Source organism: Gambusia affinis, linkage group LG13, assembly GCF_019740435.1.
Source record: "Gambusia affinis linkage group LG13, SWU_Gaff_1.0, whole genome shotgun sequence".
Taxonomy (NCBI): domain Eukaryota; kingdom Metazoa; phylum Chordata; class Actinopteri; order Cyprinodontiformes; family Poeciliidae; genus Gambusia; species Gambusia affinis.
The window spans coordinates 27652577-27662745 of NC_057880.1; the positions used below are offsets into that span (position 1 = coordinate 27652577).

A 10169-nucleotide genomic window follows, 5' to 3' on the forward strand; every position below is an offset into this window, starting at 1 on the left:
CTGACCAGCAGGGGGCAGCACCTCCTCCTGGTTTCACAGTTTAAACTGTTTCCTGTTTTTAGTTCCTTGTTCATCTTTAAATATTCTAATAAATGAAGCTTTTAAGAACCTGAAGATTAAATGTTTCTATAAAAGTTATTGTATTTAATTTAAAATATTTTATCAGTTAATGTTTTATTAAGATAAATAATAACGTAGTTTTATTGCAGTAGTGCCCAAAGAGATCCTCCAGGTCCTCCAGGATCTGCCAGGTCCTCCCATGTTCTCCAAGATGTTCCAGGACCCTCCAGGATCTTCCAGGTCCTCCCAGGTTCTCCAGAATTCTCCAGGATCTGCCAGGTCCTCCCAGGTTCTCCAGGATCTTCCAGGATCCTCCAGGATCTTCCAGGTCCTCCCAGGTTCTCCAGAATTTTCCAGGATCTGCCAGGTCCTCCCAGGTTCTCCAGGATCTTCCAGGACCCTCCAGATTCTGCTCTGCTTTACTGTGTTTTACGTTGTCGGACCTCAGAGCAGAAAGAAATCTGGTTCTGACTGTGATCCAGATTAATTGTTCTACTCATGCAGTTTATCGACCTCCGGCTGAGTTTGTCCTTTCTGGACCTGTTGAAGGTTCTGATGAGTCAACAGAACCTCTGGAGGCCCAGCAGGTCGGCCCCTGACCTTTGACCCCTCAGAGACCCTTCAGCAGGCAGCAGACATTCCTCACTCAGCTGGTCTGAGACATGAACTGTTTCTCTGTGGATTATAAATATCTGGTTTTAGTCTCAGATTCTGCAAAACATTTTATTTATCAAGGTTTTTATCGTCTCATGTTCAGTTTCTCTCTGGAGATTAAAATAAAAGACCAAACAGAATCAAAACATTAAAGATTTAAATTATATTTGGGTTTAAACAGAACCAGGGAAGGATCATTTTCAACAAAACATCTAATAATTCATTATAATGAAACATGGAGGAATAATTTAACTCATTAAGCTTCAGTGAACGATGATCAACTTTATGAATGATAACTTATTTTATTTCTCTTTTAAATGAATCTCAAAAAAACCTTCAGTAATAGATAATAAATATGATCAATATTTTCCTGAGCTCAGAAATTATTTAGATTAAAACGATAAAAGTTCAAATAAGAAGTTTAATAACAATATAATGATAACATGAAGCAGAGAGATCATCAGTAAAACATCATTTTTATTCATATTTGGGTCGATATTTAGCTGCCAAACTGCTCGGATTCAGACGCCTGATGGTCGGTATTGATCACAGATGATGGGTCGGCCTCGTCACCATGGTAACCGTCAGCATCCCATAATGCTGCTTTCAGTCCATTTGGAAGGGAATGAAATAAAAGCCTCTAAAAATAATCGACCAATCAGGGCGCAGAGTGTGTTCTGCTGAGTCACTCAGTGTGTGTGTGAACCGCCTGGTTCTGGCCCCTGCAGATTTCTGGACCTGCAGCAGCAGTTCTGGTTCTGCTCAGCATCATGTGACCTGGTGATGATGATGATGATGATGGTGATGATGATGATGATGATAGTGGTGTGACTCTGGGCGGGTCGCTCACACATTTGTGTCTGCAGGGAGTCGCAGCGTCTCCATGTGAAAATCCTGGAGGGTCACACCGACTGAACCAGAACCAGAACCAGAACCAGAACCAGAACCAGAACCAGAACCAGAACCTTCCTGAGCTGCGGTTCTTCTGCTGCCGTCTGTTTCTGCACAAACATCAATAAATGATCATAAAAACGTTTTTCAGTTCAGGAAGTTCCTGGAATCTGAACCCTCTTCCTGCTGGAGCCTCCGTGTCGCCTCCTCCCTGCCTGACGCTCCGCCTCCAGCAGGAGGATCGCAGGCAGACGGAGACGGACGAGCAGAGGACAGAGGACGGATCAGAGGACAGAGAACAGACGCAGGATCTTCATCTTCATCATCTTCATCATGGACGCTCTGAGGAAGGGATTCTCCATGGCCAAGGACGGCGTGGTCACCGCCGCTGAGAAGACCAAGGCCGGCGTGGGCGAGGCCGCCACCAAGACCAAGGACGGGGTCGTGTATGTGGGTAAGACCACCGTGACCTTTGACCCCAACAGGGTCACTTCTTACAGTGACTTCTGGAGAAAAACAGCTAAAGTGGCATAAAGGATGAAAACCTGGAGATTATTAAAGTAAAACATGAATAATATTTAACATTCATTTATTATTGAAGATCAGAGGAAGAAAACAAGAAGAAAAACTAGAGAAACATTTAATTTAGATTGTTTTAAAAGTAATTAAACTCTTAAAAATCATTTAAAAGAGACTGAAAATAAAAACAAAATTAAAGTATTAGAGGAAATGCAGAGAAATATTTAAAATCTGCTTCATGTTCAATATGGAAAGAAAATTAATATTTAAAACTTCCAGCAAATATTACAATATTAAATATATTCAGGAGAAAAGACATGAAATATAAAACAAGATTAAAACGGAGACAAAGAGACGCTGAGTGTTAAAATATTAAAGATAAAATCCATCAGGAAGAGAGGAAACGCCGAGTCATCATGGCCGAAATCTGAAGAATTTATTGATTTAATTAATGAGAAAATTCATCACAAACAGATGAAAACATCAAAATGTTAATAAACAATATTAATACACTGTAAAAACATGAATGTTTCCAGTTTCATCAGTTTCATTTATTAGTAATAAAATAAATAATAGATCATCATAATAATGCAGCAGAAAATAAAGAGAAAACTTTAAGAAGTAAATAAAACCAATTTAATCTGAAATCTGTGAGGCTCTGATCTGACCTTTGACCTGATTCATGTTCCACTGTTTAATGAAGGCAAAACGGCAAAATCTTTTCAAATTAAAAGCCCAAAGTCTTTGCAGCCATTCCTGGTTTGAGTATAAAAAACTTCCAGCTTTTAGAGCCATAAAATAACTGCAGATAATTTATTATTCATTAATCTGCTGCAGAAACATGCAGGCAGTTATTAAATGATCTGAAAATGGATGTTTTGCTTTGAGTATCAAGAATAAAACATTCCCTCTATTGGCGTCATTTTATTTGAAAGTTCAGAAAATAATAATCCATCCATCAAATATTTATCATCTCTGACTTCCTGCTTCATCAGAAGCTCATCTTTCAGATTTCCCTGAACGCCTCACGCTGCTGCTGGGAATCAGACAGAACCGGTTCTGTCCGACCCGACACATGGTCCACACCCAGCTAAAAACCTACAACAGAACCTGGACAGAACCTGGACCCGGTCCAACAGAACCTGAACCGCAGTTCCTCTTGAGTCTTTAATCAGCTGCTGCTGATTCTGTAAAAATGTTTGAATTCAGACTGAAAAACTCAAAGAATGAATGAATGAATGAATGAATGAATGAATGAATGAATGAATGAATGATTCTGCAGGTGGAACTGGCTCAGCTGCTGATATGATGAAGATCAGGGTTTTCTTCCAGATGAATCTACAGAATGAAAACAGATTTAAATTCAGTCTCAGTTTTACAGTGAAACGTTTTGAATCAGATTCTGTTTTACAGGAAACAAAACGATGGAGGGAGTGGCGACGAGCGTCAACACAGGTGAGACCAGAGATCACAAATTAATCTTTTGTTTGGATTATTTCCTGTTTATAAAAACTTCTGCAATCCATCCATCTTCTGAACACCCTTCATCCCTAATGGGGTCAGGAGGGTTGCTGGTTCCTCCCCAGCTGTGCCTGGGCGAGAGGCGGGGTCACCCTGGACAGGTCACCAGTCTGTCTCAGGGCAACACAGAGACACACAACCATTCACACACACACTCACACCTAGGGAGAATTTAGAGAAACCAGTTAACCTGACAGTCATGTTTTTGGACTGTGGGAGGAAGCCGGAGAACCCGGAGAGAACCCACCATGCACAGGGAGAACATGCAAACTCCATGCAGAAAGACCCCGGGCCGGGAATCGAACCCAGGACCTTCTTGCTGCAAGGCAACAGCTCTACCAACTGCACCACTGTGCAGCCCAACTTCTGCAATATAACTTTATATTATTATATTATTATTTTACCTCTCAGGTTAAATTAGTTCAATAAATACAAGTTTAATAAATTAGAATTTTGTTCACAAAGTTCTGCTGTTTCCACATTAAAATTAAAATTAGTCATTAAATAATCAAAAATAATTTAATTCAAATAAAATGACATTTTAAAGTATAAACATGTTCAGAGGTAAATCCACAGAAAAATAAATATTTACACACTTTAAACATACAAATGTTTTCCTTACACAACAAATATTTCATAATTTTAATCAGTTTGAATTAATAACATTCAGTTTCTGCTCCTGGTTTTTAATTCAGGGTAAAATAATGGAAACATCTGAGCAGAAACTTTGACCTCCATCATCTGGTTGAAGTTCAGGATCCAGCTGTGAAGCAAGGAGGAGGCAGCATCATGCTGAGGGGATGTTTACTGTAGGAGGGGAAAACCTTCAGTAGAAATATTGAATCAACATCTGGAAACGTCAAGTTAAAGGTCGAACATCATGTCCACTCAGATGGACTCGTTGTCCCCCAGACGGACTTGTTGTCCCCAAGATGGACTCGTTGTCCCCCAGATGGACTCGTTGTCCCCCAGATGGACTCGTTGTCCCCCAGATGGACTTGTTGTCCCCCAGATGGACTCGTTGTCCCCCAGATGGACTCGTTGTCCCCCAGATGGACTCGTTGTCCCCTCAGATGGACTTGTTGTCCCCCAGATGGACTCGTCCCCCAGATGGACTCGTCCCCCAGATGGACTTGTTGTCCCCCAGATCGACTCGTTGCCCCCTCAGATGGACATGTTGTCCCCCAGATGGACTTGTTGTCCCCTCAGAGGGACTCGTTGTCCCCCCAGATGGACTCGTTGTCCCCCAGATGGACTCGTTGTCCGTCAGATGGACTTGTTGTCCCCCAGATGGACTTGTTGTCCCCTCAGATGGACACGTTGTCCCCAAGATGGACTTGTTGTCCCCTCAGAGGGACTCGTTGTCCCCTCAGATGGACACGTCCCCCAGATGGACTCGTCCCCCAGATGGACTTGTTGTCCCCCAGATCGACTCGTTGCCCCCTCAGATGGACATGTTGTCCCCTCAGGACTCGTTGTCCCCCCAGATGGACTCGTCCCCCAGATGGACTTGTTGTCCCCCAGATTGACTCGTTGTCCCCCAGATTGACTCGTTGCCCCCAGATGGACTTGTTGTCCCCAAGATGGACTTGTTGTCCCCCAGATTGACTCGTTGCCCCCAGATGGACTTGTTGTCCCACAGATGGACACGTTGTCCCCCCAGATGGACTTGTTGTCCGTCAGATGAACTCGTCCCCCAGATGGACTTGTTGTCCGTCACATGGACTCGTCCCCCAGATGGACTTGTTGCCCCCAGATGGACTCGTTGTCCCCCAGATGGACTCGTTGCCCCCAGATGGACTTGTTGTCCCCCAGATGGACTTGTTGTACCCCAGAAGGACTCGTTGTCCCCCAGATCGACTCGTTGCCCCCAGATGGACTTGTTGTCCCCCAGGTCGTTTAAAGTTGTAAATGTTTCTGTTAAACTCAGATTAAGATATTTCATGTTTTAAAAGTTGCTGGTTTCTGTTGCCCAGTTGCACAGAAATCCACTGAACAGGCCAACATTGTTGCCGACACTGCGGTTGCCGGGGCCAACGAGGTTGCCCAGGCGACGGTGGAGAGCGTGGAGAGCGCGGCTCTGGCTACTGGATTGGTCCAGACGGTGAGTGACGTCACAGCAAACCGAAAAGAAAATGTTTTCTTCTATTTCATTTACGCTTTTGAACTAATACTTTTTTTAAGTTATCAATTATTTAAATGTATTCTGAATGATTAATTCCTGATTTAATTTCTGCCATGTAAGTTTTTTTAAAATGTTTGTTTTCTCGGTAAATCTCTGATTGGCTGATTCAGGAGGAGGCGGGGCCAGCAGCAGAGCAGGTGCCTGATTGGTTGGGCTGTTGTGATCAGCATGACGCTTTATGCTCTTAAAACTCATAATTTAACTAACAGAAGACCAAATTATTGGACGGATTTAACTGATAATTTATAATAACCAGTTTTAGTCATTTTGCCATTTTTATAAGCTGCAATTAAACAGCTTATAAAAAACAGATAAAACAATATATTGTAACTCTATAGATATATAGAATATATCTATCTCTTGTATCCGAGATGTTTCGCTGGATGTGGAGGGAAGTTATGATGAATCTGTTTTACTTTCCTGCTCTATTAAAATTAATACTGAATTACAGAGAATAGTTTTAATCTTCCGCCCAGCAGAAATCAACATATTTCTGCCTGTAATTAACCCATCGATAAAACTAACAAACTGATTCAGACAGGATGATGATGATGATGATGATGATGATGATGATCTCTGTCTCCTGAACAGACTGCCGTCCCTAAAGCAGCAGATCAGCCTGAACCTGCAGCTCAGTAGGTGAGAAACTCCTCCAATAAATTAGTTTGATAAATAACAGGAGAAAGTTAGTTTGCATGTTAATTTATTTATTCATTCTGATTAGATTAACTCAGTCGGAGACAACAGAATATCAGACTTTAAATTTGGTGTTACATAAGCTGTCCAAGGTGCCGTTACCAAGGTAACCACTAGAGGGCACCAAACGATCCCAGACAGAAACGGGAGGAAACGTCCGACTGGTCAAATAACTGGTTCAGGTGGCCAGTCTGGTGGAGGGAGGGGCCTTCATCAGACCTTCATCATCATCAGGAATGATGATGATGATGATGAAGGCCTCACTATGGTCCATCAGATGTTCTGTTCTGGATGTTTGGTCATTTTCTCTCCGTTTTAAACCGTTTCTGTTTTGACTCTGATGTAATTCAGGCAGGACGTTTGACGTTTCCTGATCTCAGGTGAACCGTTGTTCCATAAAAACATTTGGTTTTCAGCCAAAGCTCATCTTGTTGTGTGCAGTGAGGACAGTAGGTGGCAGTAAACTCCAGAACGATCAGGATTCAGTCCCACTGACACACTGAAGCAGCTGTAGCTGCGCTGGTCAGTCTGTCCCGGGTTCGGTCGTCCATTGGTCTAGTCCAGACACAAACAGAACAGAACCAATACAGAACAATCGGGTCTTCAGAGAGGATTATAACATCTGACCATCCTTGCAGGTCAAGAGTCAGGAAACAAGGTGCTGATCTATTTACAGACCACACACATCCTGGACATGATTTGTTCAAACCTTTTGTTAAATTTCAGTTTTATTTTGAAGCTCTTGAGTAGGGGGGCCAAGTCTGGTCCCGGGAACCTTTAGATGCATCCCTGTTCCAGCAGGAACTCGGCTCTCTGCAGGCCGACGAGCCGTTGGGCTGATCCAGGGTTAAAGGTCACAGCAGGGAGAAACTCAGCCATGAAATTTAGTGGGAGACAAACTGTCATTTTAATTTGTCTCTCTTTTAATAAAGTTTCCATTCAATGACTGCAGATTGGAAACCTGTGTAGAAAACAAGCTGATCTGTTTGAAACATGTAGCTTTGTGTAAATGCTGCCCCTGCTGTTTACAAATTCATATTTAAAACTCAGTCACTCTTTGCTTCTGAGCAAAAACTCAGTAAATTAAACAGATTCTGGTTTTTATCTGATGTTTAAGATTAAATTTCTGCAGAAAAATTCATGAAGTTTTCTTCTAAATTCTTCTTTTCTTTTCTCCCAGACAGCAGAGAGAAGAAACTCAGAGCCAACCTGCTGCTCAGCTGCTCCTCGTTAACCAATCAGAGCTCTGGCTGCCTTGTTGCCATGGTTACATGGTTTCCCTCCTGGTTATGCTTGGCTCAATGGAGTGGATGTGTTCAACTCCTGCTGCTCACCTGTCCTGTTTACCTGTAAGCCCCGCCCCCTGGTCCGGCTCCACTAATGCATGAAGCTTCACTAAAACAGAAACAGGCTGATGGAGGTTATGGATTCAGGCTCCGCTGGTCCAATCTTTCATAAACTAACAGAAATAAAGAGTTTTAAATCCATCTGAAGGTTTTCTGTTTTATTTGCTCACATTGACAGGCGCTCAGTTTCCAGAAGGTCCATAAGAACCGACCAGAACTCATCTGATCCCAGTGAGGCAGACCTGGTTCAATAAAGGTTATTATTATTAATATTACCAGTTTCAGACACACAGAGTTCAGCCTTTACTTCCTGGTTGTTAACAATCAGGACAAACTTTATCTGAGCAAAATCTTTATCATGCAGCAGAAACACAAAGGACTTCATCTGTCAGGATCTGGTCCTGTTCTGTGGTTATTTTGGGTCTCTGTGTTGTTCTGATTGTTCCCAGGTGTTTCTTGTCTCCTTGACTACCGTCTGTGTATTTAACCCTCTGTGTTCTGTGTTCCTCCTCCTGTCTGTCGTCACGTTTTGAGAACTTTTGCATCGTCTCGTTCTGCTGGATTTTCTGGATTGAATCATCATTTCATCTCACTCCTACCTGGGTCTCGGCGTCGGCCTCCTCCACCCTCACCGCGGCTCATGACATCATCATGAGTTTCCCACTGCAGGGAAACAAACGAGAACTGAAAGAAGCTGCAGTAAAAACCTGGCACCGGATCACAAATGAAGACTGCAACAGTTTGGTGTCGATACCTGAGTGAAGTCGTTCCCACCTTCTTCAAATCAGACAAAATTTGTGTCAAACGTTTGTGCTGCTTTGGCTTTAAGATATTAATGAAAGGTCAAAGGTCAACCAGCCCCCTCCAGACGACCCCAGTCCCACATCCAGCTCAGAGTGACTCCATCATTTGGACCTTTCTAATCTCCTGTAAAGGAACCTCTAACCTTCAGCACCTTTTGCAGAAGTCGGGCCGCGACCAGCCAACATGACGGAGTCCATCCTGGAAAACTCATCCTGGAAAACTCATCCTGGAAAATCTATCCTGGAAAATCTATCCTGGAAAATCTATCCTGGAAAACCTGACTGATGGTCAGGAGGAAAGGAAACATATAATATAATTCATCCTAAGGAGCAGTCAGAGACTCAGAACCTTCATTCATTTGAACCTTAAGTAACTTTGATCTTTCAAATTCATCCCAATTCTTAACAATCAAGACAGTTTTGCTTTAAAACATCTGAAATTTCCATGGACAGTAAAAAGTGCAAGTCATTCAAACCGACCCAACTGACTGCATCTGGTGTTTGGACCGGATGCAGAACCATCATCATCATCACCTCCTCCAGGAAACACGCCACCGAGGTTCACGACATAACCGCCATATTTACTCTTGACGCCGTGGAACTGTGCAAAATGACATCTGAAACATGAATTTCTACAGAACGGAAGTAAAACAAGCAAGATCAAAATAACTAAATGTTTATGTCAGAAACTTCTGAAAAAAGGGAATCAACAAACTGAATGTGAATTAAAAGCAAAGCGACACAGATGGGCGGTCCGGTGGTCTGTGGTGGTCCGGTGGTCCAGTGGTCCGGTGGTCCATGGTGGTCCGGTGGTCCAATGGTCCGGTGGGCCGGTGGTCCGGTGGTCGGTGGTCCGGTGGTCCGGTGGTCTGTGGTGGTCCGGTGGGCCGGTGGGCCGCAGCCTCAAACTACAGCCGTCACTGTGGTACCCGACCAAAATACGGCAAAAAGAAAGGCAGAAAACAGAAATATTCTGGACAGGTGGGAGACAGAGTGTCTGTTTGAGACAGACCTGTTTGTCTTGTTTGTGGAACCGACGTGTCCGTAACTAAGGAGTTCAATATTAGACACTATGAAACGAAACACCAGGACAAACATAAAGACTTGGACTCGACTCAAAGGAGCCAGAAAGTAAAGGAGATGAAAAGAGGTTCGGTTTCACTACAGAAAATGTTCACAAAAGCCACAACAGAAAGTGAAGCTGCTGTAAAGGCAGAAGAAATCGACCCTTTAATGAGGGAGTTTGTAAAAAAGTGCATGATGAAGGTTTGTGACCAAGTGTGTCCAGAGAAACAGCAAGATTTTACCAACCGAACCCTGAGCAGAAACACAGGAGCTGAGCACAAGTTTTTTAGTGGCTCGTATTTTTGTGACAGTAGGAAGACAGGAAGGAGGGTGAGGAGAGGGAGACATGCGGTAAAGGTCGTCGGGAATCGAACCTGTGACGTCGGCGACGAGGACTAAGGCCTCCGAACGTGGGGCGTGCTGTGGGGG

General features: G+C 43.3%; 1 protein-coding gene across 2 annotated transcripts; it reads left to right on the forward strand.

Annotated features, from left to right (window-relative positions):
• The first annotated feature begins 1336 nt into the window (after positions 1–1336).
• sncga (synuclein, gamma a) lies at positions 1337–8008 on the forward strand. Of its 2 annotated transcripts, none has more exons than XM_044137036.1 (5): positions 1337–2059; positions 3538–3579; positions 5622–5749; positions 6422–6469; positions 7711–8007. In XM_044137036.1, the coding sequence occupies exons 1-4, from the start codon at positions 1939–1941 to the stop codon at positions 6467–6469; spliced, it is 339 nt and encodes a 112-aa protein (XP_043992971.1). In that variant the 5' UTR covers positions 1337–1938; the 3' UTR covers positions 7711–8007. The 2 variants fall into 2 exon arrangements, with proteins under 2 accessions (XP_043992971.1, XP_043992970.1); XM_044137035.1 differs by having other exon boundaries at positions 1345–2059; positions 7707–8008.
• The last annotated feature ends 2161 nt before the right edge of the window (positions 8009–10169 follow it).

Bases quoted from the DNA above. Each gene is read 5' to 3' on its own strand.
- sncga (XM_044137036.1), top strand. From the start codon at position 1,939: ATGGACGCTCTGAGGAAGGGATTCTCCATGGCCAAGGACGGCGTGGTC. The intron at 2,060-3,537 runs GTAAGACCACCG...TCTGTTTTACAG, and splicing joins GGACGGGGTCGTGTATGTGG to GAAACAAAACGATGGAGGGA. The intron at 5,750-6,421 runs GTGAGTGACGTC...TCTCCTGAACAG, and splicing joins CTACTGGATTGGTCCAGACG to ACTGCCGTCCCTAAAGCAGC.